Here is a 25,877-nt window from a genome sequence, read left to right on the forward strand (position 1 = left end):
TTTAATATTTTATTTTCCTCTTTATTACTCCATCCCTTATTTACTGGATGCCATTCAAATCCTGCTGTAAAGATGCAATTATTAATTCCCCTCTAAGCTTTACAGTGGCACCCATTACTATAGTTTCTGAATGCTTCATGGGTATTAATTAAACTTAATTTTCAAAACTCTTCTGTGAGAAGAGATGTCTTTGGCCCTCTTCAGATTAAGAACAAAGGTGGGGAGAGAAATTAAGTTCTAATCATTTGCTGTGTCTTATTTTGGGCATCTCACATTTGGAAGTGTGCCCAGCATTGTTAATATTTTATATATTCAAATTACAGCTTCGGTTGACTTCAGCTGCTTTGGTAAGTTTTCAGCTCAGAAGCAGATTGGGCCTTGGAATCAAATAAGACCTTTGAGAAACTTGCAATTAGTGACAATGAATGAAAAATTTTCTTTAACAAATATGCCAGTGGTTATATTGAAGTGCTGCAAAACCAAGAATTCGGTTTGCCAAGTCAGCACTGAAATGCCGTGACCCATCAGGCCATCCTTCCTCTCCTCATGGCTTGTGCCCCCTTGGAGAGGTTGTAGCGCAGATAAAAGTGCCCGGGGCAGAGGTCCTAAGGCAAGAGGCACCTGTGTGTGATCACACAACTAAAGACCAGGCCACAGGCACACAGTGTGCTAGAATGACATTTCTCTTCTGATGTGTATATTACATACCTATGCATGCTAAAGACGCGGGGAAAATTACAGCTAATGGCATGGAAATTAATTTATGTAAGAGCAAGATGGATGCTTTCAATGTCTGTGTTGTCATGCTAAACAAAAAAAAAAATGCACACCCGTCCCACTCCCTGCCTTCACAAAAGCTGGTTTTCCTCCCATACTTGGCGAGGCTCAAGCAGTCCTTTCAGGAGGAACGAGATCTGTTAAAGCCAAATCACGCGTGGTGTGATCCCGGTTCAATTGTCTGCCATGGAATTGTATCTGTTTAATGCAATGGACCATTGGCCTATTTCTAAATTCAATTATGGGACTCATGCACTTAACCATTTTGGAATTTCTTCTTAAAGCTGTCTTTTTTGAAATAGATAATAGCTTGTTTTAGTTTGGTTTTTAATTATAAATAAAAGACAAGCACAGAATATCTTAACTATGGAGCATCCTGCTAACACAACCCTCCTTTTGTCTTGGGAAATGTCTTTCATCAACAGATTTCAAAGCAGCTCAAAAAGTCAATTCGAACTAATTTACTCAGAAGTTCTTTTGTCTTATTTATATGTTTCACATAAAATGAAATGTCTCCTGCTATTAAAGATTGCAGTGCTATTGTGACCTGTACCAGCAAAATGTATTGCTGCTTTAAATAATAGGATGTCCTACCTCACTGGTTGTTCAGGGCTGTTGTTCAGATTACATTTATAATACAATTTTGTTTGCCCTCGAGGTCTTTCATCTTTGTAAATGAGTTATAACTCAGTGACATAGTTCTGAAATTTTGACATTGCTTCTGAACAGCGCTGTCACTTTTTGGTAAGGCATAGGAAGTCAAGAAAAGGCATAGCTGAGTCTGAAGTGAAAATGTAAGCATTTTCCAACAGGAAATCATTTTACAGAAATTATTCGAGAAGTAATTGGTTTCCTCGCCATAAATTCTAATTTAGTATTGAGGAAAAAAGGTCATACTTCTAAACTGTGTATTGCTCTGCAAGCGTGAGTTTAAATGTGTGTGCCTGCACAGGTGAGTGAATGCTGTTGAAAGCACATATTTTTGTTGGCTGAACTATTATTTTTTTTTTTCTGAGTTCCACTGGGAAAATGAACAGCTTGGCTCATGGCTCCCCAGGTTCCCAACTCTTGAACTGTGTTCTTTGCAATCCAATGTTTCAGAATTGTTGCTTGATAGAGATAAGTGAAATTTGGTTCAGTAGATTAGAAGGGAATTACTGGATTTGGGATGGTGCTTGTGATGGTCAGGGGTTAGATCATTCCTTTCTTGCCTGGGGAAAAGGGTTACTCTTAGTCACATGCACTTTATGAAATTCCAGATGTTTGGTCCAATCCTACTTCTCATTTTAAGATTTTTTTTTTTTACTGCTTTTTTGCAAAGTATTGAAGACAACTGCACGTTTGGTATATGTACACACACAGTCTTTGGATACATACACATAAATAACATTAATCAGTTCAATGTTTTTTTCTTTTTCCAAAGAGTTTTTGAATTTTAAAAGTTGTATTGAGGTAAGAGCTGATTAAAATCTGCCACTCCTTTACAGATCAAGTGGCTCTGCTGAGGTACCGTAAATCCCCAGGCCCAAATTGTGTACTGAGACACCTCTGTGTGTTTCACTGAAGTCAACATGCATTTTTTAAATGTTAAAAGTTAAATTGCTATTTAACTCGTGTAAGTTACAGTATTTTTCCTGGTTAGAATGAGTAAAGGTCTGTGTTCACAGTAGGATTTTGATGTTCATGGATGGCTTAATTCAAACTCCACTTGAATCACTGCAGAAGTTCGGTTACCACCGGGTAGAACAAAGAACTAGCTGGCAGTAGTGAAACCTGCTGGGGTTTGGGAAACAAAATGCACAAAGCAGAAAATGATCTAAAAAACCCTTCAACTCCAGAACAGGATATAGGAGTTGAGCAGTATAAGCCTGCTGCTTCCAGCCCTGCTGCCCAGCTACACGTGTTGCAATTCTAGCCCTTTCACTTGCTGTGCAGTTAATTCTGACAGGAGAAGGCTTCCTGTGACTCAGGTCTGTATTTTCAAACAGAGTTCTGATATATTGAGATATTTTTATGTTAGAATGTTAAGTTTTTAGGAAGGATTTTAAGGTATTTATGAATAACAAACATTTCTTGTCCTTGTGATTTACTGTGGACGAGTTTGATGGCAGAGAGATAAGCTTGATACTCTTGGCAGAGTTTGCGTAGACAGCTCACCCCAGTGAGCTTAAATTCCAGGCAAGAGTCTGCTCTGAGAATTAGAAATATTTGGTTCTGTTTGTTATTTGGGTGAGCAATGTCATGTTACGTTATTCCTTACAAGCAATCTGTAAAAACAAATCAGGACTTGAGAAAATGGGATGTTTTCCTCCTGCGTGCTGGTAATTTCCTCCCAGACTCGCCTCTCTTCCCTTAGTCCCCCGCATCCAGCTCTTTGCGGCTGGTTTTCCGTGGTTTCCGGGAGGTTAACAAGAGAAAAATGTCCCATCCTTCAACTGCCTTCATTTCTGCTGTCTCCACGGTGCCCTGTTCTTTGCTGATGTAACACCTTGCATGATGTTGCCCTTCATGCCTCACACGATGGTGTTGCTGACGGGACCGGTCCCTTTGCTCTGCACAGGTTGTCTCCCGGCTCCGACGTCTACGTCACGGTGTCCTCCATTGCCTTGGCGCGGTCGCAGCCGTGCCGCAATTCTCCAAGCAACTTGTCGTCCTCCAGCGAGACTGGCTCTGGTGGGGGCACGTACAGGCAAAAATCTATGCCAGAAGGGTAGGCACCAGACTTTTTTTTTTTTCATACTCTTTCTAGGCAGGTTTTTATGTTCTCTGTTCCGTTTGTTGTAATGTATGTTAAACTGAAGGAGTGCTCACACAGCCTCCTGTCAGCTGTTGTTTACACGCATTAAAACATGCTTGTTTTCAAATATCACCGTCACGCTTCTTGAAAACGTCAGTTTTTAAAATCCCTTGCTTCCACCTTGTCCCTTTGCGACCCAACCTCTCTCTCTGATCCTACTCTACAGCTGCTCAGGTTACTCTACAAAGGCACCTTCATGTATTTAAAAATCGTCATTAAAGGTACTGGTTTCATGTTGCAGATTGCTTCATTTCACAGGTTTGGATTCTAAAATAAAATAAGTAATGGTGTGGGGACCTTGCAGCCTGAGCTAATAGTTGAAGCAAAGCAGTGTTGAGTGCAACTACGACTCAGGCTGTGTAGTCCCAGAAGCAGTAAGTAATCCCCAGCGAGCAGCTCTGCACATATCCACATTCACCCTGGGTTAAGGCTCTCTCTTCCAACTTTTGAGAAATCGTCAAACTCTCTGAAGCGATGCAATGTCAACGGCAGGGGCAACTTGCAGAGGAAGAAATTAAATCTCTGTCATTTTCAGAGAGCACTGAAAGGAGCAATAAATCAAGCATCTCCAAGTAGGGAAAAAAATAATTGGCAGCAGGAGATCTGTCTACTACATTCCAAATTACTTCCTATAAAGAAGATAAAGGGGCAAAACTGGTGATAGTTCACAGTGCAAAGCTTCCCTCTGAAGTCTTCTAGAGTACATTGCAGGTCATTGTGTGTAATTGATTCTAGTTTGGGTCTTTCCTAAAGTAGAAGTATCTTTTTCTCTATTTTTTTTATTTTTAAAAAAGTATTATTAGTAAGATTAAATACCATTGTCAGGAACTGCTTAGCACAAGGCACCTTCATTTGCTTGTTCAGGTGCCTGTAGGGGGACACTGCTCTGTGTCAGTCCAGAGAGTCCTGTTCTGAGCATGTGTTTGAACTAGTGCTGCTTCTTGCTCCACAGCGCTGGAGCTTTGTCCTCCCTGTCCTTCTCCTTGCAGCTCAGTGTGAGTTTTTCTGAAGAGGCCATCTCTCCTCTGCTTCATAAAGGCTTTGATTCATGAGAATATCAGGCCTGTCCAGGTCGTTATTGAAGTTCATTCTTAATGTCCTAATGTCAATTAGGAGATTTACTCAAAAGCCATTAAACTTTGCTGTAAGGGAACTAAACAGAAGTGTGCCCAGAGCTCCGCAGCTGGAAAAAGCACTTAACCTCTTTATACACCACCTAATTCCGAGCTCATTCATGTCAGCACCACTTCTGTTGCCTGGAATTCTGAAGAGCAGCTTGTGCTCCTGATATCTTGTCTGCTCTTTTCCAACCATGTCATTTGCTCTACAAAAAAGGTGTTGCTGCCAGATGTCCTCAGACCGTCACAACCATAACTGCTGGAGTAGGAAGGGATTTTCAGACACGCTGGGATTTTTGTTTTGAGTCGGCCTCAGAGCACACCAGCACCCATCCCAGCCCTTTTCCAGCTTTTAAGTTAATTATACACAGATGTTCATTAAGCATTCTTTGGTTCAGGAAAGAGCTGTGTCCTAGAAACCTTGCATATTATATTGTATTATTATATTGTCCTTTTGGTTTTGAAGTTTTAATTTGGTTCAAGGAAACAGTGTTTCAATGGAATAATGAAGGAAGTAATTAAGACATGAACTTTGCATGTTTCTTATTGGATGCTTTAAAAAAAAAAAAAAAACTTACTGAAGTCCAGTTATTTGACTATTATGTTCTGTTCTTATTGGAACAGTACTTTTCCTCCAATACTGTCCGTACTGTCCAGGCTAACTGGAAAGCATGAAAAATATAATTATGAAGGAAACTGTCCTTTGCCTCAGTAAGCAGAGTGATGTCTGTCACATCACTAAAAATCATTCCAGTTCCATGTGCACCTTGTGTTGAGATTTGCCTGAGACCAGATTTGGGGCAGCTCTGTAGCGGTGTTCGATGTACCAGGTGGAGCCGGTCGGCGATCAGCCCCTGTATGTTGTTAAAATAGGGGAGAGGGATTGTAGTGTCCAGTTGCTGAGAGGCTGGAGAGAAGGATGGGCTGGAGAAGGGGCCAAGGGGGCACCATGTCCTGAAGGTCAGCTTCCTGAGGTGAAGCTCCAGTGTGCTCTGGGTGTGCCAGTCCCTGAGATTTCTCACCGCAGGAAATCTCAGCTGCATAATCTGTGTGTACATTTCTTTCTGGTTGCATGATGTGACAGATCTGGAAAGTTTGTCAAACTTAAATGGCTGGAAGCAATGGGTGTGAGTCTGGCTTCTGTTAGACATCGGTGAGAGCAGTAACTGCTGCCTCTTCTAGATTATTGGTCCATAAGCCTGAGCTGGGTATAGGCAAAAACTCCACTGCCCTCAAGAATTTCCAGATTGGTCTTGATGTATATATGTGTGTTTCGGATACTTACCCTGTGTTTACCTGAAGGTACGTACATGTAGTAATGGAATGTAAAAATGAGATTCAGAAATGCTGAAGAGTTTCTTTTTGTATACAACGAGCAGTGATTTTAATGAAATAAAATTGGAAACGTAGTGGTTTTGTGTATCTCTAATCTTGAAAAAAGATGCCATATCATGAAATATGCCAAATGCAAAACTGAGTGCTTTTATGTGTATGAGCATTATGGGGTTTAGGTAAGAGGACAGTGCATAGAAAGTAAAATACTGACACAGCACAACTTCATCGCACTAAGGTTTCATGGGGCTTGGGCTATTTCTTTTAGATACCAACTTCTAGGTATTTTATTATGAAAAGATATTCTTCCCAAAATACTTTGAGCCCTAAAGTTTGAAAATTGCCTGAAATCAGTGCTTAAAGATTCAACCAGCTTTTGAAATGTTGTGTTCGGACCTTTTATGTATCTGTTGAATTGGTATTGAATTCATTGTGTTTAATTTAGGTGTTTGATTAAGTGAAATCCTGTCTAGGCTGTGTGACTAGAAAAGGAACAGCATTATTCACTGCATGCAATTTCAATGTAAATTGTTTGCATTCAGAAGGCAAATATTTCCATGTTTTCTTCACTTTTTTTTTTTTTTTTGATTCATCAAACTGTATATTGGCTGTACCCAGGGAGCAGTGAACAAAAGGGTCACATTTGGGTAAAATTTAGAAGCCCCAAATTTCAAACTGTGACATTTTGGAGCTGTGCTGCGTGTACAGGTGTGTTCCGGCTGCTTGTCTGTAAGAATGAGAGCAGGATTTTGTTGTTCTGAGTCACACGATGTTTCTTTGGTGGGTTCTTTTGAGTTAACAAATTGGTGAACTTTCAGATGGGAAACCCACATTGCACTCATTCGGGGAGCTGGGCAGATGCCTCTGACACTGGAGGTGGAGTGGGGCAGTCTGTAGCCAGAGGAGTGAGTAGAAAGCACGGTTTGGGTATTTTATTCTCTGTTACTCATTAGACACTTTGAGCTAGAGAAACTCCTTGATATATAGAGAATATATCAGCTTGAAATTCTTTTGAGTGTTACTCTATACATGTAGAGTTTGGGGATTTTTTTTCCTTCAGGGTATGTCTGATCAAAAATAAAACGCCTCAGAAATGCATTATTCTTGACAAATTCTTCATGATTGATCTGCTAATTCTGAATCCAATTATAATTCTTACAGCCTTGTGAGTGATTTTGATGTCATGCAGAATTATAGATCTAATTCTTACAGGTTTTTAGGCATATAGGGCACATAGACTTGGGCATGGCACAGAAGCGCTGTGTGTCTCCTTTGTCATTGGATTGTTGAGTTTACTCTACCTTTATTGAACTTTCCAAAAATCCATCTGACTCATCTGGCAGGGTTTACAAACAAAGTCCATTGCATATGGTTTTCCTTTTGCTCTGTATGCTTTCTCCTACAGCAATAAGTGTATTTGTCTCACTGCTTTCCTACAGCTGTGTTTGGTTTACAGGAGCCAACTCAAATTATTCTATGATCAAATAATAATTTACATAATTTATAACCCCCCGGTTTTGGGAATCCATAACTAATACAGTCAATTTTCTAAACACTTATTTAAAATACTTGGCGGTGTAATATTGTCCCAAATGAATCTATGTTGTTTGTACATATTGTCTGCATCACCCAGGTATGACCTTACTAGTCTTTTGCTCAGAGCCCAGGAAAGTGACTGAGATCCATGGGATTGTCCCAGCAAACTTTCTGACGCTCACATTGACTAATTTGAGGTAGTGCTTTCCCGGTTCAAAGGATCCATCCTTGATATCTTTTCCCAGCAAACACACCTTGTTTCCCTATGTGGCTTTTATCCAAATGTCTACGTTTTACTCATTGTGGTCTATTTTCTGTAACCATGTAACAGTCTGGTCATGTTTCCATGTAAACATGTATGTAAATGAAAACTAGTAATTTTATTTCTGGATGTTTTGATCTGTTTTTTTTTAATTGTATGCGTTGTACCCAGATGTTCTTGATAAAAGGTGCTCAATAAATTAACATGTACTGTAATCTTGCACATTAAAGTTGCTACATGAGTCCTGAGAGCTGCCACAAAAGCTAAATGAAAGAACACTCTAAATCCTTTACGCAGTTGTGCTATGTCTGCCCTGTTGTTTGACACTAGCTTCTTAAAAGTGCTCTTTTCCCCTTACGTGAGATGTATGCATATTTAAAACCATTATCTGCTTTGTTTTTTGGGGTGTTGCAACAGGTTTGGAATTAGCCGTAGATCCCCTGCTTCCATTGACAGGCAGAACACGCAGTCGGATACGGGTGGGAGCGGCAAATCCACACCCAGCTGGCAGAGAAGTGAGGATAGTATCGCTGACCAGATGGGTAGGTAATTAATGCTTTACAGCGAGCGAGTGGTGCTAACCACAAGGTGACTTTGGCAATAGCTCTCTGTGCAGAGAGAGGGAACCCTCTTAAGCACTGTGTTTTCAGCATCTTGGAAAGTTAACTTTGTTCATCAGGATGAATAATTAGGTCTGGAGCATACACGAGGCTTCTGCCGTCTGTTTCCTTGAGATCTCTGCATATCACCTGAGGAAGAACTGATTTCAGTTCTTCATTTGACTGTGGGACTAAATCTACCTTACCCTGAAACACTCTGCCCTTTTAGAAGAGCTTGGGTAGACACACTTACTCTTTTGTCATGCTGTTGAGGACTTGTTTGACCTCACCTGCTCTCCCGAGTGGCTTGGCTTAGTTTAATTTTTGCCTAGTTTTTCTACAGTGTTTGTGATGCTCCCTTTCAAGCGGTGCTATATAAATGCAAATTGATTGTTTGATCATTGAAGCTATAAAAATACCATGTACAAAATGTAAAAAATGCAATTAAAGTTTAAACAGTGAAGTAAATCTATAGCTTGGTAACCGCCTTCCACCAGTGTATACATTTTCATTGCACTTGGCAATTAAGCTGTCAGCTGAGGGAACATATTAACTACATAAAACAGCTGGCTATGGAGAATTTGCATTGTTAAGCCTTCATTTGAAGTTTCTGCACATAGACCTTTTGCTACAGCTGTGACTTGACTCGAGTGGATACCAATGAGATTGACACCAATGAAACCTCCTGTCTACAAACAGCATCGATCCAACATGGTGACCATGGCCAAGACTGCTAGATTGTTTGGTTTTTTTTTTTCTAACTTTGCTACCATAGATTAAACAATTCCATAATTTTTCTATTTTAGGTATAGATCATCATTTTCCTGCATCATAGCTTTTGTTCTATATAAAGGGACTAGTGTTGAGCACAGAGTAAGGTTCAGTGAGATGAGCAGGAGTTTGTTAAGGCAAATGCCAGCCTCGAGTTGTGGAGCTGTACTTTGCTCACACACCTTCACAACCTCCGTGAGCTGTGCCTTGTTATTGAAGCCATCTGTCAGTCCCTCCCGCACAACTCCCCCCGTACCTCGCACTGAAAAGCTGTGATTATACTCATCTGCAGTTCTCATTTTGACAGATGATTTTTAATCGCATATGTTTGGATACTGTTGTGATGGTAACGGCGCACGGAACGCTGATCTTTTGCTCAGCATTGCTTGTGCAGACCAACAGTTGGGTGTTGATGCTGGCACCGAGTGGAGCTGCCGGCAAGTTCTGTTGTACCATGTCAGGTGTCACCACGTTAGCTAAATAAATAAACAAGGCCAAAAAGGACAGGAAAAATTGTGTGGTAGAAGAGATGGCTTCGGCATTTGGCTAAAGCTGAGAGATGTGCACTGACATGTAATCCCTGTACTTTATCTCTTGTATATTGTCCTGCGTTCATAGAGGCACAGTCAGAAGCTGCATCTCTGACTGGAGACTCTATTGCCAGTCTGGTGACTCCAGGTGAAAGCTTGGGTCTGTGCCAAATCAGCACATTTCCACTTGGGATACTCTGTCTCAAGGGAAATAAGGCATTAGGTGCAGTGAATCCACACACTCGCTCCTTCCTGGCCCGTTGTTACCTACAGAAGAGCTGTGTTCTCTCTGCACCAGCACTGCCTGCTACCACTTGCCAGGGGGAATCACATTGAAACTTTTTTTCCATATAAAAAAATAACTACAAAAAGTTTTGTTTTTTTAAAAAGCTGGTAATGCTGCAGATCAAGCGGAACAAACTATAGTTGTGTTGGGGAAAGCACTGCTAATTACCATATATACTGTTAAGTACTTGTTCATAAGCACATATTCTATTTAAAATCAATATTTTTAGCAGTGCAGAATATTGGATAACCACAGGAGAGAAGATACATGTAAAAAGACATAACTTGGAGAAGTTCTTTCAAAATACTGACCTTGCACTCCAAGAAGGCAGTAACCTAGCTGATGGGCTGGGGCTGAACATCCTCTAGACCTCCATAGGCCCCTGCTGGGGAAAAAATAAGTTTAACTGGCAAAGAGCACTCCTGTGAGTGTCCATGTAAGACAAGTGAATCGAATCCCATCCACTTTTGTCAGGTTTAGTTTTACAAGTATTCCTTTTACACATCTATGCAGTTTCTACGTTCACAGCCATCAATTTTTAAGGGAACATTGTGATTTCAACAGATTTTTGCTGTCTCTTCAGTTAAAAAGTGTTTATTTAACTCACTTTAACTTCGACAAGAAATATGTGTACTAGCTGTACTGGAAAAAAATTTATTCATTTAAGCGATCACTGTAGAATTTTGCTATTGTACTGCCTTGTATAGAATACAATTTAAGGAAATGCAGATTTTTTTTTTTAATTTGGAATGAATTTTGTATTAGGTATCCAAAGTTTTTGGCTAATGGTAGTATTGGAAAAATTTCAGTGTAAAATCAGGTGACACATTTTCTTAGCTTGTTGCCGTGCGTGTGCTCCTCAGTACCTGGTTGTGTGCTGTGTTGCAGAACCAACGTGCCACCTCCCAGCAGTGTCCAAAGTGCTGCCCTCCTTCAGAGAGAGCCCCAGTGGAAGACTGATGAGGCAGGATCCTGTGGTTCACTTGTCTCCAAATAAGCAGGGTCATGTAAGTTATCCTAAAAAACCAAATTATTTAATGTTTTGCTTTTGCTCCACAAGCTCTTTACACCAAAAGTGTTGTTCAAAGTTATATTTAGACTGTCAGTTAAAAAAAATAAAGTATCCTCAAGCCCTGTTCTGTACTAGAACACGGAGGAAGCAGTAGACAGACCTTATTTTCTGAATCCTACAGAAGCTAAGCACAGCCTACTGAAATATTTATTAGTTAATAAAGTTTTGTTGCCAGTTGAGCAGCAACGTTTTGTCTGTTGCCTTGTGATAAGTAGAGGATTTGTGGGAGTTTGCAAAGCTATTCCTAGGCCTCACATGTGAAACTTAAAAGTTTGCTAATATATTTCATAGTGCAAGACTCAGAAAGCTGCTGCTTTAAAACAGAATAGTTATCTTGCTGTCAGTTCTGTGTTTTCTCCACTTTCCTCATCTAGTGCAACTATTACTTCCTTTCCATAACTCCATAACCTGCCTTGCCTGGTGTTGGAAGACTTTGTCTGAAAGGTCTGCTGGAATGCTGCTGAAAAAAAACTTTCTTGTTTTACTTGTGTTTATTGTCTGAGTGGTAAATTCTGCCTTTCTGTCTCTGCAGAGTTAGATATTCACACCTTTTGGAGACTGTCACTTCTTGATTTACAAGCAGAGAGATAGATAAATGTTCATAAATTTAAAATGTGTTGAAGATTAAGTCACTAGACTCAAAAAAAAGTCCCCACCCTTTAAACTTTAAATTACCCATAAGATGTATCACTTGGGTTTTTTGTTTATTTGTACAGTCAACTAAAGTATGGAGTTGTCTTCCATGACTATACTGAAAGTATTAATTGCATTTATTTAGGTGTGAGAGAGTCTTTAATTGGTTGATGTTACTTGCTCCTGCTCACCAGCATTCTCCTTTCAATACAAATTGGTAGGGTTGCTTTTAGGTCATTTATTCATGGCAACACATCTTTATTATTTATTAAAAAAAAAACCCCAAACACCAAAACAAAAACAAACCCCCACACCACCACACCTGTCTTCGTATTCTTAGGAGCACAAACTACTTTTTATATTTAGATTGACCTGTTTTCCAGGAGATGCATTTGACCGTATAATGATGTAATATAGAACTCATTAGCTTGCATGCAAAGTGCAGTGCTGGAATTATTAATGCTTGCTTTCTTCTCGTTTAGTCATTGTTAAAAGTAAATCTTTATTATGTAGCCAGATGGATGGGGGAGAGTGATGCAGTTCCTAATGAAGAGCAGTAACTTTAATTGCAGAGAACTAGGAGTCCAGCTCATCTTAATACTCGGCCTGTTTTTCTGTCAGTTCTTGCTCTAGTATAATAAGAAATGTGGATGCTGAAATTTCTCGCTCTCTGTGCACATCCATTTTCTATTTTCCCTCTTTTTCCGGTGAAAACAGAAGCTATCTCATCTTTTATACTTGGCTGGGACCTCTGCCCATGCCTGTTTGGTAAAACTCCCAAGAGGAGACAGTAGGAAAGGTCGTTCTAGGTCTCCTCCATCCCTCCCACAATTCCTGGCCCATCTGGTCACCAAACAAGTCCATTGTCTACTGAAAAACTGATCAGTTCTCATTATATAGATGATCAGAATGTAGATAAATTCTGTAGATGGGAACTAAAATTAATGAATTCAGATGGATATAAATACCCCAAAGGGAATTGAGCTACTAAGCAATGATTAGTGTGTGGCAAGAAATTCTTCCCATAATGGGACATTCCACCAATGCCCACTATGGAATTGAGGGCATTCAGTTTCTTCGTAACAGTTGGCTGTGACCAAGGACAGAACACACACAAAACAGCCAGGGGCTGGTGTGTCCTGATGGGACAATTTCAAAGCAGTACATTAAAGCTTCCTTTTTTGCAATTGTGCCCTTTGGAAAAACAGTTTCAGATTAGTTAAATGCCATTTCAGTGGTCATTTGCAAAGAACACTCCTGCTGAGGACTGAATACACGCTACTACAAAAGGGCGGGAAGAACAGTGGTCATTTTGCCTGCTTTAAGCATTTGATAGGCAATTGGATTATTAAAATAACGTGCACCTTCTGTGGATTAGTTATATTGCATGTTATAAAATGTTGGAGTTTTAAAATCAGAATTTTTAAAATTCTAGTAGTTATGAACCAAGTCAAAGTCTACACAGCTCAGCCAGTTTCATTGGATGGGGCTGAGCAGAACACTGCAAAGTATTTTGGGACAAAACACCACTCTGGCTTTCCCTGAGTGCTTAACGCATGGCTTCCATATCCATATGAAAGCTTTTTATGTGCACCCAAAACAGAGCACGTGTTTAGAGTTTATGCCTCTCCTCAATGTATCTATCCAATGCCTCAAGGTAGACAAGCTCCTTTTGTGCAGTGGTGACTTTCGTAATTGCTTATTTCCTTCATAATTCTGAAATAAGCCTAAAATGTGGGGGTTTTTTGGATTGTTGTTTCCTGTGTAGTCTGACAGCCACTACTCCAGCCATTCCAGCAGCAATACCCTCTCCAGCAACGCCTCCAGTGCTCACAGCGACGAGAAGTGGTACGACAGCGGGGAGCGCACCGAATCGGAGCTGAACAGCTACAACTACCTTCAGGGGACTTCAGCTGACAGCGGCATCGACACCACTTCCTACGGACCCAGCCACGGCAGCACGGCCTCCCTGGGAGCAGCAACCTCTCCCCGCACGGGGCTAACGAAGGAGAAGGTGGCGCCCCTGTGGCACAGCTCCAGCGAGGTGGTCTCCATTGCAGACAGGACACTGGAAAAAGAGAGCCACATAGACCGAAAGACAGAGTCTTCACTGAGCCTGGATATCCACAGCAAGAGCCAACCGGCCTCCAATCCTCTAACGAGGGAGAACAGTGCTTATAGTCTCAGTGACGCCGTCTCACATACAAGGTAATTTTCACCTCTTATGAGATTGACCCTTCCACGCTCGTTTTCCCATTCTCACTCTCTGGCCTATCAACGGTGAGAAGTGGATGTTGAAGAGCGGTCTCTGCTTGTATTAACCAGTGTTTTGAACGATCTCACTGTGCAGAATGCTTGAAAATTAAGACCACCTTTAGTCTTTGCATCTGCTACTGCTGCTGACACTGAAGAATGTCTTTGAGAGCATATTCCATACCACTGCTACTGAACCAACGTCAGACAGACACGAGTCTGATGTGTTTATAAGGAGTATCTTGCAAAAACTGCAGTTTGTATATGAACCAGAAAGGAGACCACTCCAGTTTATTAATGCACATAATATTCAATATGTGTGTTTCATATGAGGTTCTTTTTCAGTACGTTTCAGACGTTTTCCATTTTTTTTCTAGTCTGTTAAGAAAGCTGCTTGCAGACGGTATGATGAAGGCGGAGAGCAACTTGCTTGGGAGTCCTAGTGTGTAGATTTTAATCTCACTTTGCTGCCAGCTTGTCGGTGTGACACATTACAGTCACCTTCCCTTTCTCCCTCAGCTTTGCCACTTGTAAAATTGGCAATACTGAGAACGCGTATAATGTTCTTGAACACCTCAGATGGAAGATACCCACTTTACAAGTTGATCAGAGCTGCTAGAGACAGAAAACATTTGTGGCCATTTTCCTTACCCATTTCCCATGAAGTATTCAGTGCACTTTTTGAAAAACACTCATTGTCTCACATTAGCAACAAGGAAAAAAATCACAGCTCTTTCAAGGAAGATGTGTGATCATCATAATTCGTTGGCCTTGCAGAGCCTGACTGTTGCATTTTTGTTCTTAAGGCACGTCTGTTTTGAGTGCGCAGCTAAAATACCTACAGGCTGTAAGTCTGAAGCAAATTTTGTTAATCGTTTTGAGGAAAGCTACATTTATGCAAGGCTAGATGTTTATCAGACAGTTTAACAACTCCTCATACAGTAGCTGCAAATAGGGGGTTGTCATAGAGACTGTAATGTAGTGAAGGCTCTCCATGTACTTTGTCATGGTAATTTTGACTAGATAATCTGTTAATGCTGGTCCCACTCTGTTTTTCTGCCTCTCATGGTTGGCCAGTTTTGGCACTAAAGCTCATATTCAGTTGGTGTAAATCCCACCCAGGTCTTTGAGCTTGGTGTTTCCAGTAGCAATGCACGCGTGAAGGACTCGAGCAGGTCTGTAGAAAAAGCTGTGCAGAGGGATTTACTTAGATTTTGGGTAATGTTAGCATGTGCCTCTTTTTCAAAGGTAGAAATCTATATAGTGGTTATCTAAAGTTTTATACCTTTTATTTTAAGACAAGAATGTTTATATGCACTTTTTTAACATTCATTAGAATTTCCCACATGCCCTGAGATACTTGTCTGAATGAAATGGCAGTAGCATTAAATGTGAGATTCCTGAACAAGATGCTGATTGCAGTAAAGTTGTCAGTAGCATTTCCATTGGGAAGGATTTTTTCAGAAGTGACTCAAAGAAGTCTGGAAAACAGAGATATAACTCTGGGAAGCTTTATTGTAAAGGTGTGCCTAACGGGAATGGCATCTTCGTATGTCTGAGGTTCTGTTTTCTTCTTCTCTGAAAACTAAATAGGGTTAGGTCAGTAGAAAAGCTGAGAAAATTTAATAGAAAGAAACGTATCTTTGCAAGGGAGGCACATCCTGACAGCTCTCAGCTTGGTCTTCCATGGATATAGTTTGCAACTTGATTGCAAACTTAAGTCTAGGATGCTGTCTCATAATTTATTTTGTGATAGCATTGTGTCTCCAAACATGGTGTTTTCTCTGGTTGGTTGGGATTAATTTATGTGATGATACTGAAATGATTCTAATGATTCTCTACGTGGTTTTTGGGAGCTCTTACTAAAATTTCCAGGTAAAGGTTCCCTAGGCTTTATGCTAGAGAAAACAGTTGAAGGTTTTTTTTCCAGTTACATTTAAAAATCAGATGTTAAAAATGCAGCTCTTTGCAAAGAGGAGTAGTAGTCATTTGTAAAACACATGGGGCGTGATACTTGAGAAATCCTGCAATCCTGGCACCCTCATCGTTTATCTTGGTGGAGAAAAAACAGACTGATTCGTGTTCCTTCTTTATTATTTCTTATTTTTGAAGGCTAGAACATGTGTTTGATGCCCCGCAATAAAGAAAAGGCACACACAGTCTGGGCTAAAAAGCTTTCATTTTGTTTCCCATGGCGTCCTGGGTTGGTGGTTGCCCACTGAACAGTGGCGCTGACCTGGGGAGACCCTGGTTCCAGCTGTTTGCTCCCAACTCTGGTTCCAGCTGTTTGCTCCCAACTCTCCCATAGCTCCATCTGTGGAGGCACAACAGCCTGGAGCTGGGGGCTTCTTGAACTGGCACTTCCAAGCTGTAACCACAGCTGCCTCTTCACAGAGGTGCAGGAGGGGAGGCTAAAGGATGATTCTGAACAGGCTATTTTTTGTGAGAAATGAACAGCTTAATTGGTGTGTTTCTCTATCAGTTCCTAAATTGTTATCCTTTGTTGCTTCTCACTTTTTTACCTTTTGCCTGTGGATGCCAGAATGTCTGTAATGTCTTTAGAGTCGCATTTCTGAGCAAGAAGAAAAGGAACTTGGCCCTAAAAAGAACTCGGTGACAAAAGAAAAGAAAATAACCACAAATTAGAGTGTTTGTGTCTGTAGAAGACAGGAGCGATAATTAGTGTTCAGATCATTTGATGGTGCATAAAAGAACTTGTACCTGAGAATTGGTGGCAAAATGTAAATTATAGTGATTAACTTTTACAGCAGAGCTTCTGGCTGGGTTTTATTTTTCTTCTCCACCCCCATTCCCAAAGTCCTTCCTGATGATTGTGCAGATTTCTCATAGCATCCCAGGAGAATTGCATTATGTAGGCCAGTAATTATACAGAATCATTATAGCTGAATGTCATTAAATGAAGCCATATGCGCTGATGGCATGAATTCCCCAGAAAAAAAAAAACAGAATCAAACTTTCATTTCCACCTAAACTACATGGTACTCTTACCAAAACTAAAAGGAAAATCATGGATATTTCTAGACAAGTATCTTTTTCGTTACTCCTAATAATTTTAAGATACTTGGTGCCCCAGCTGTGAGTTTGTTTTTCTAGATTTTATCCAAAGCCTTACGCTCTCCAAATGTGCTCTCAGTTAACAAGTGTGTCCTACCCTATCGGCCTGCCTGTGTTTACCCGTAGGGTGAAAAGCTTCAGTCATACCCACAGGTCTGTGCACTTCCTGAAGCAGAATATCCTCCCAAAATACTATATTGGAAAACCACAGCTCAAAATATGCAAAACACTTTAAAGAAAAGTGTATTTAAAACTGTATGCTAATTTTCTTGCTTGTTTGCCAGGCTGCTCTTGGCATCTATTATGTGATATATATTATAATAAATATTAAAGTAATAATACTTAAAATACACAATGTGTATACACAATATTATATATAATATAATGTTATAATTATTTTAATATATACATATGCATTGTATATATAGATTTTATGTAGAGGATACTGAACATCATTTTTTACCCTCTTTGCCTAGTAACATTAAGCATCAACACTACCATCCTGTCAAGGAGTTGTTAGTGGTTCTTATCAAGAAATGTTTTCTTATAATTAGCACTGCCTTGAGAACTACCCGATGGATTAAAGAATTCTGAAATGTGATCAGAACTTTGTTTTTCCTACACTGAAGCAAAAGACTGATCTACTTAGAAGGGGGTAAAAAATGAAAAAAATACAGCCCCATATATTTTCTTTAATGATGGGCATCTTCCCTAAATCTTGGTGGTTTAATTTGGTGGCGGTGGTGATGCCTCACAGATGGGCTCGTTTACTCAGCGTGTGTAGGAGTTTTCTTTCAGTATTGAAAAAGGGGGAATGAAGAGAAATTTACTGCCTCTCCCCCAGCTCTTATTTTTCTCTGCTCTCTTGCCATAAATTATGTTTACTTATATCCGTTACAAATATGAACACTGTGATGTGCAGCGCCAAATAGACAGGAAAATCTCTTTCCTATATTAATCAAATCCGCCATCTTTTGTAGAGGCCTTTCAAATGTACAGGTAGAGGGAAGAAGAAAAATTCTGTAATAGAAAATCTGTATTATTGTCATTTGGTTTGCATACATACGGGGAGGCACATCTTGCCCCTGATGTGAGGGACTTTACAGCCGTCCCCACGTACATCAGACGGGAGCTTGGGCTGCAGCAGCCGGAGCTGTTTGAGGTGGGCAGATGACAGTCCACTTAGACTCCTCATTAAATCCACAGCACTTAACTGTTGGGACTCGTGGTGCTTAACTTGAGCCATATGAAAATGAAACATCGTTAAAGGTGACTTTTTCGACTCCATCTGTTGTTTAGTGCAGAGAAAGGAATCAAAGCATTAATCCTCCCTGTGGAGAATAATTTCAGATGAGGAGAATCGCCTCCTAAGGATATTTCTCCATTGACTCCATGAGGAGCCAGACAAGTGGCATAGATTAGATAACTGACTTCTGTAAGGCTAAACATAGGTGAGATTATTTTCCCAGGTGGCAACATAAATTTAACCTTAATTTCTTCTTTCTGTTTCAGTAAGAGAAACAGAAAGCACTGTTTGGTAAGAGAGAGAGAAATGTGAAAATGCATTGTTTTATCAAGATATGACAAGAGTGGTGAAGAGTTTTCTGTTAAGCTAAGAAAGAAAAGTGGCTTTATTCAGCCTTCCAGCTAATTTTTATTTTTCAGTCAGAGACAGTTTTTTACCATGGGGCCATCTGTTTCAAATTCCTTCCTTGCAGTGCTTGATACAGGGATGAAAATGTGGCTAAGTTGTGCAGAGAGCTGATGGAAAACTGGTCTCCAAATATAAAATGCTATTTCAGTGCTAAGGCTGTACACTAAGCTTTCCTGTAGCTCTACTTAGAAATGCTTGACCTTTTAAGGTTGTTATAGTAAATATTGTCTTAAGCCCTAGTGCTCCTGATAGTATGCAAGTTCCATCAGATTTTAATATCTTTGAATATCTTTCTATGAAACTCCTTGTCCTGTCCAGACAAATTGGGGTATATGTTTGAGACCTGCTCAGACTTCTCAAGAATCTATTTTTTTTTGCAAATGGTAATTGCTTTTCAGGCAATCCAGGAAGGTCTCTTTTAAAAGGTGTATGGGTTTCTTCTCCGGGTTTGTTCTGGGGTCTTAAAGAGATGTTTCTTGTTACTTATGTTCCTTCAAAATATGTTTTCTTCCACAGCCAGGAATTCCAGCAACAAATTGGGCTTTGGTTCTTTTTTGCTAATTCAGCTACAATCTCTTGTGTAACTTTTAGGCTGCCTAATGACTGTGAACCCTAGATTTCCCATTTGCGAAGGGGAATGATGGGATGGTGGTATATTGCCATCGTTAGTAGTTGCTTACAAAATTTTTCATTACTTTGTGAGACCTTTTTAATGAAGCATTGGTGGAAGGCCCTTAAAAGAGCAGACTGGTTGTACTGCTCTGCCCACTATTGATACGAATATCGTCTTGTGCCCAGAGTTCTGCTTTAAAAAAAATAGTTAAACAAGCTGCATATATACATATTTGAGGAAAATTTTGTCTTTGTTATGTTTTTTTCCTAGTACCATGAGCTCACGACACTCTGCCAGCCCGGTTGTTTTCACCAGTGCCAGAAGCTCACCTAAAGAAGAGCTTCATTCTGCTACTTCTCCCCAGCTCGCACCTTCTTTCTCCTCCTCCTCTTCCTCCTCATCTGGTCCTAGGACTTTCTACCCTCGCCAGGGTGCTACCAGCAAGTATCTGATCGGATGGAAAAAGCCAGAAGGGACAATAAACTCAGTGGGGTTTATGGATTCAAGAAAGTAAGACTCTTTTTTGGTTCTCTCGTTTGGTGATTTTATTGTAAAGAAGCATTGAGACCTGTGCCACTTCAATGTATAGAAGAGCTCAAGACTATCTTAATAGGATGTTTAGTCTTCTGTAGAATTTAATCTCTAATCTAGAGTTCTGCAGTTAGTCTTAAATATTGGATAGTTAGCTAATCTCATTCCCTCTTACTTGTAAAAGATTTGTTTTATCACTTCTAGAGAGCTGTATGGATTTCAGTCCTATTAAAACTTATCTTTCCTTGGGACTTCTTTAAGGTGACTCCAATGCTATTTGAGCAAATATTAAAAATCCTTTTAACATAGAACCTGAGTTTTCTTAAGTCTCGCATCCATGCAGTCGTACTGTGCATCCTGTGCGTGAGCTCCGCGGCACTCCTGTGCCTTGTGAAGATTGCTGCCAGTATCCAGTCGAACTGGCTTAAAGGAAGCCAAGATCTCTCTGTGTTAGGGTTTGAAACCATCTCTTTTGGAAAAGAAATTGAGAAACAACTGACTAGTGAAAGTATTACTCCTTTAAGTCTAGTATGGCTTGGAAAGAAAGTAGTTCAGAAAGCCCGTTTCAAAGTAATTTATTCAACCCTTCTTGACTTTTACTGGGTCAGGCACAGTATCCCTAAATTATACCAATAACTGGCTGTCAAATGGAGATGGTGAAACTTTGTGATAACTGCGTTATAAAAAAGCCAGTTAAAAGATTAAAGAAATGTAGTGATTTGCTGCTTTGGGGCTCATTGAAGACATTTATATTTTTTTATTTTGTACATAATATACGTTATTTTCAAAGATTCACTCCTTTATCGGGAAAATATATTATTATTTCCTTTAAGTGTATTGCTTGTTGATATTTTTAAACAAGTTTATTGCTTCAACAGGTATTCATTAAGATGAGGCTCTGCTGTATTAGCGAAACTCCTTCCCTCCTCCATGCCCCCTACCTAGGATTTTTCTTTGAAAATCTTGAGGGTGCTATAATTCCTGTTTCATTCATGCCTCCTGCCCCAGGGCTTTGAGACCTGAATGTGTCTGTTCCATTTCATTTAAGACGTCACCAGAGTGATGGCAATGAAATGGCCCACCCTCGGCTGCGGGCTTCAGCAAGAGATCTACGAGCATCACCCAAACGAGCATCCAAGTCCACTGTTGAAGAAGATCTGAAGAAATTGATAGATCTTGAAAGTCCAACACCTGAGTCTCAGAAGAATTTTAAGGTATGTTAAAGAGAGAGTCTGTCATCTGGCTATCTCTTGTCACAGTTAAGTGAAATCTGAGGATGCCTGAAGAGCAATGCACAGGTCCTCTTCTGATCCAAGTCATAGTCCTGTTGTTACAAAATAGAAATGTGTAAAGTTACACTTTGTAAGAATGTGATGATTGAGTTTGTTGCTGCCCATAACGCAGCAAATGCCTCAGTTTGGAAAAGGATGAAGGCCGTAGAAGAAAATGCTGAGTGCTTTCAAAGCAGTCAAAGCTGAAGCGTTTGTTCATACAGAGCTTACTTGGTTGGACTTCGCGTTGGTCTCAAGATCTTGTTTCTCAGACAGGATTTTTTCTATTCTCACCCCTATCAGGAAAATAGAGTCCAAGGCAAGGCATTCCCTGAGTTTTCATCATGGACAAAAGGTTATCTGTTTATCACAGACTTGCCTACTAGAGAAATACATTTGGAGAACAATTTCATTATCGCAGTCACTGAAATATTTTTACAGTTTTGTGTGCAAATTTAAGGAGACCGGTATGCCAACCTGCAAAGAACATCTACAACTGCTGGCTCCTGGAAAATCCTATAGTGTTGTCTTAGGCATTTGAATTGTTTGTCTCTGATTGCATCACTAGACAGTGACTGGTTGACAGTATTGAAAATCCTTGCAGAAAGCACACTTTTATGCCTCTCTAATCCTGTTACTACACAAGGACCAAGAATGCTCCCTAAACTTAAGCAAATATTTATACAGAATATATAGTACAAATCATTTCCTGATGTGTTTCAAAATGTGTGTAATAACACAAAAGTGCACATGTTAATTCTAAAAATCCATCATTTTGAAGAAACCTTCTTGCTTTCTGCAGTCTCCATGTACAGTCAGTGCTTAACGGCTCTGGCTCATCACCCAGAGCCTCAGTGGTTTCCACAGCAACCATGCAGGAGAGAGAGCTGCAACTTCTCTCTTTGCTTGTAAAAACCCAAAGTGGCTTGTTAAAACTTGTAAGTGCGAGGTTCCAAACACAGATTATTTTAGATGTTACCTTTGAGGATGGAGGAAAAAAACCCCTTGCCAATGGCAAGAGATCTTTTTGTCAGGTTTGTGGTAGTTCTGAGGGAGTGGGACATGGGTGATGTGACCATCTCCTCTTTGTTGTTTTGAGAAAAGGTATTGTTCTCATTCCAAGAAATTCCATTCTGTTTAGAGGTCACTTAAAGACTGTGAAAAGTGTGTGTGTTCCCAAGTTTGTTGTTTTTCTGCTTTGGGGGGCTGAGAGTCAATTCTTACCCTGATCTTTATTTCCTGGTGACTGGAACAAATACGTTAACTCAGGTTACACTTTTGATAACTTTCAGCAAGTTAATAACATTCTACCACACCAATGAATTAAATTTTCTCCATTTTAAAAGTAACTGTAATTTCTGCCTGCTGCATGATTTGTAGTTCATCTTACAAAAAAGTTCTCTTATGGCATAAATTTTTTTGACAGTTTAAAAAAAAAAGAGAATTATAATGTCCTTCATTATCTTACTGTACAATGACCAAAAATCATCCTCCTTCCTGTCTGTTGGCTGCCAGAGGCTTTGTTTGCTAGTAGAATTTGTTCTAGGCTGTGATTTTGTGTGTCTTGTGTGTCTTTATTATCTTCCAAGCCTTCCTTACCTACTAATTACGCACTGTATCTCCTCAGAGAAGTAACCCTGCTTTTTCTTTTCCCTCTGCTCTCCTACCAGAAGACAGTTCCTACTTGTGTTGCCTCTGTTCCGTCTGCACCAGATGTTTGTATCTGTGCAACCTCTTAACCTCAATGTCTGATATTAACTGGTGGTTCCAGCTCCTAGTTCTTAAAGACTAAGTGAACTACACCAGCCTCCAGTAAATGCTGCTTGACTTGGCAGCTCTTTCATTTCCTTTGCCACTTCAGGACAAGTACTGGGAGATTTCACTAGATCACACAATGAACCTGCTGATTGAGCTTTTACATTTCAGGAAAAGAAAGCAGCTTGATCCTCAGTGTATCATAGTGACAACTGTGTACCCGAAGTTGTCATTTCTCCAGTGTTCACTCTGTATGCAAGGTTCATACTGTGACAGGCATGTCTTGAGGGAGGCAACGTGGAAGGATCTGATGTAACAGAAAGTTGACATGGGATGTGGCTTCTCTTTCCCTCCTTGTCTTTTGATGATAGCAGTTTTCTGGAAGTAATCTTAATTGTTTCTGTTGATCCTTAATCATAGAACCAAAACACGCAGCAGTCTTTGAATATTAAAATTTGTAACGTTTTGGGGGGGGGGAAAATCAGATTGTCTTCAAGTGACACTCCTCCACACTCTTCTCCCACCTTGTAGTGTGGGATTTTGATCACAGGAACAGAGTGCTGTCTGTTTACCTCTTTGTGAGAAGAGAGAACTATTTTTATGTGCAAATCAGCAACTCCTTATAATGATTAATCACTTTTTCTGGAAATCATATTATCTCCTTTTTGTTTAAACTTGCTTCCAGAGCAAATGAGGGTGGTGAGGTCTTCCTTTCTGTTTGCCGTTTCTCCATGAAGGCCTTTGGACCAAATTTCAACCAAACCGTAAAGAAATGTTATGTCTTGGAGATAGTTACGTTGCAACAGGTTTCATGAAAATAAGTGTCTCTGTTGATGGGAATGGTTATATGTTCTCTGACAGCAGCTCCCTGGCCCTGGCCAGAGAGTACGTAATTCCCAGCTGCCCACAGCATCCCTTTCTCCTCCGTGGAGCACGGAGGAAGCTGTGGTGATGGTGAGGGTAAGACACAAGTTCTCTTACTCATGGGGCTACTTAATTTTGATTGAAGTCCTTCTGAAGAATCAAAGCGGTGGTGGGCGTTCCTAGTTGTTCAGTAATAGGAGACTTTTAATTAGTTGGCATTTGCTGGTGTTCTGCCTGCAGGAAGGCAGCCTCCCCCAGGCATGAGGGAGAGCTCTGGTTTATGCAGCATTCAGGCTGTTTCTGTAAACATTATTTCTGCTACACGTCAGCTCTAGAATCCATGAGGGCTGCCTGAGATTTCCACTTCAGGAGAAGTCTGAAGTGTATTTAAAAAGTAGAATGTGAGAGTGGGTAAAAAAGACCTATATATGTTATCTAGGTATAATCTGGAAAGCAGATTCCTTTAGTTCTTTTCTCGATCCACTCTGAAAAAATACTGCGTTAACACTTGCTTTCTTACATAAAAACCAAAAATGTTTAAAAAACTATTTCAATATAGCCTTCAAAAGTTTCTTTATTGATTGTTTTTTTTCTTATTTCTTTTTATTTGTTTTTATGAATGTATAGTCACACACTCTGTCCTGTCAGTCTCCCTTTCCCAGCACTCCTACCACAAGGCGTGCCTTGCAAAGGACTTTGTCAGATGAGAGTATTTACAGTGGTCAAAGAGACCACTTCTTCACCTCGCGGGCCTCGCTCTTGGACCAAGCCATGCCAAACGATGTCCTGTTCACCAGCACGTACCCTTCTCTCCCAAAGTCGCTGCCGTTACGGAGACCATCATATACTTTGGGAATGAAATCGCTCCATGGTAAGTGTATTTCCCATTTTTCTACTTTGAAAGGAATCCTTTGCGCATGATGTTAAGGGAAAGTGTTTATTACAGCAATTAGTACTTCCATCTTGATTTTGCTAAAATGAGGAGAGTCAAGTCAAATGTCTGAATATATAAAATAGGACGGGAATATATTTTTTCCTCACTTCAGTGGGTATAAGATTGCATGACTGGTCGTGCAGTTATCTGGTGGAGGAAACACAAAAATTTGCCTCGTTGGTTGGAAGTTTTCACCATTTCTTCCAGGAGTCATCTGGACTGGTTGGACCAATGGGCAAATGATGTATGCCTGGTTCTCCACCAGTGACAACTTCAGGTGTCAGTTCCTTTAGTGTGGGATTATGGGAATAAAATATTACTAGGAAAATAATGATATAGAAGTGGATAAATACCAGTGGACATTTGGAGGTACAGCTACGCCAGATACAGCTTTTATTGCGCCAACAGTTTTTAGATTCACTCCCTTGCCCTATTCGTTTGACAGGACTCAAGTTACTTATTTTAGTGACACATAGAGAGCTAACAAGAAAAAGTTACTGGGTAAACTGCTGTCAAGAAGACACTTGGCTTTCCCCCATTAGTTAACTGAAAAGTTTCAGTAGGATTATAGGATGATAGGTTGTGTGTTGCTGCATGTGAATGTCTCAGTTGGTGAGAAAGGGAATTTTCACAGGTTCCCGCTGTACCTCATAACTAAATGTGTACTAAATGTGTTTTCCAGAAATAGAGCCAGATCTCACAGTGTAGGATTCTGCAATGTTTTCTGAAGAAGTCTATCTCTGCTCTGATTTATTCATGTTTTAGCATGTTTCAAGAGGAAAACACAAGGCTATCAATAAATCCAACTCGCTATAGTGGGTCTGTATTTAGGTACACAAGATACATTTGACAGTGAAGGCTGCTGAAGACCTCTTTTTTTCAGTTCTTTTCATCTGTCTGTGATCACCAGGCATCAGTTTTCAGTGTTTAACCTGACATTTTCATGAGCTGTTGTTTCTATATGACATGTTTCTTGCATAAGAGTTGGGAAACTGAGCTCTTTGCTTCTGTTTTTTTTATATGCACTAAAACAGCTTTGCAGACTTGGTTACCCTTCTAACTGGCTGGTGGCTTGAGCTTCTTAGGGCTTGGGGGCAGAAGATTAATGATGCCATCTGAGTGGAAGTGGAAAGCAGCACTTTGTCTCTTTTTGTTTGGATGCCTGTATTTTTCCAAAAGAAAACCACAAAACTTTCTTTCATTGTCACGTTCTT

The 25,877-nt window shown here is 40.1% G+C and overlaps 1 protein-coding gene across 5 annotated transcripts in view; it reads left to right on the plus strand.

The window, feature by feature from the left end:
• The window catches only part of SIPA1L1 (signal-induced proliferation-associated 1 like 1), a 195,297-nt gene that overhangs the window by 161,605 nt on the left and 7,815 nt on the right, over nt 1–25,877 (plus strand). For 4 of the 5 annotated variants that reach the window (XM_014941799.1, XM_014941800.1, XM_014941802.1 and 1 more), the window contains 7 exons: nt 3,338–3,487; nt 8,240–8,364; nt 10,897–11,015; nt 13,482–13,921; nt 19,579–19,818; nt 20,888–21,053; nt 24,357–24,600. In XM_014941799.1, the coding sequence (XP_014797285.1) occupies nt 3,338–3,487; nt 8,240–8,364; nt 10,897–11,015; nt 13,482–13,921; nt 19,579–19,818; nt 20,888–21,053; nt 24,357–24,600 (1,484 nt within the window). The remainder of the gene's footprint in view (nt 1–3,337; nt 3,488–8,239; nt 8,365–10,896; nt 11,016–13,481; nt 13,922–19,578; nt 19,819–20,887; nt 21,054–24,356; nt 24,601–25,877) is intronic. The other variant, XM_014941804.1, reaches the window with a different exon arrangement.

This window comes from Calidris pugnax, unplaced genomic scaffold, assembly GCF_001431845.1.
Source record: "Calidris pugnax isolate Ruff unplaced genomic scaffold, ASM143184v1 scaffold56, whole genome shotgun sequence".
In the NCBI taxonomy this organism is placed as follows: domain Eukaryota; kingdom Metazoa; phylum Chordata; class Aves; order Charadriiformes; family Scolopacidae; genus Calidris; species Calidris pugnax.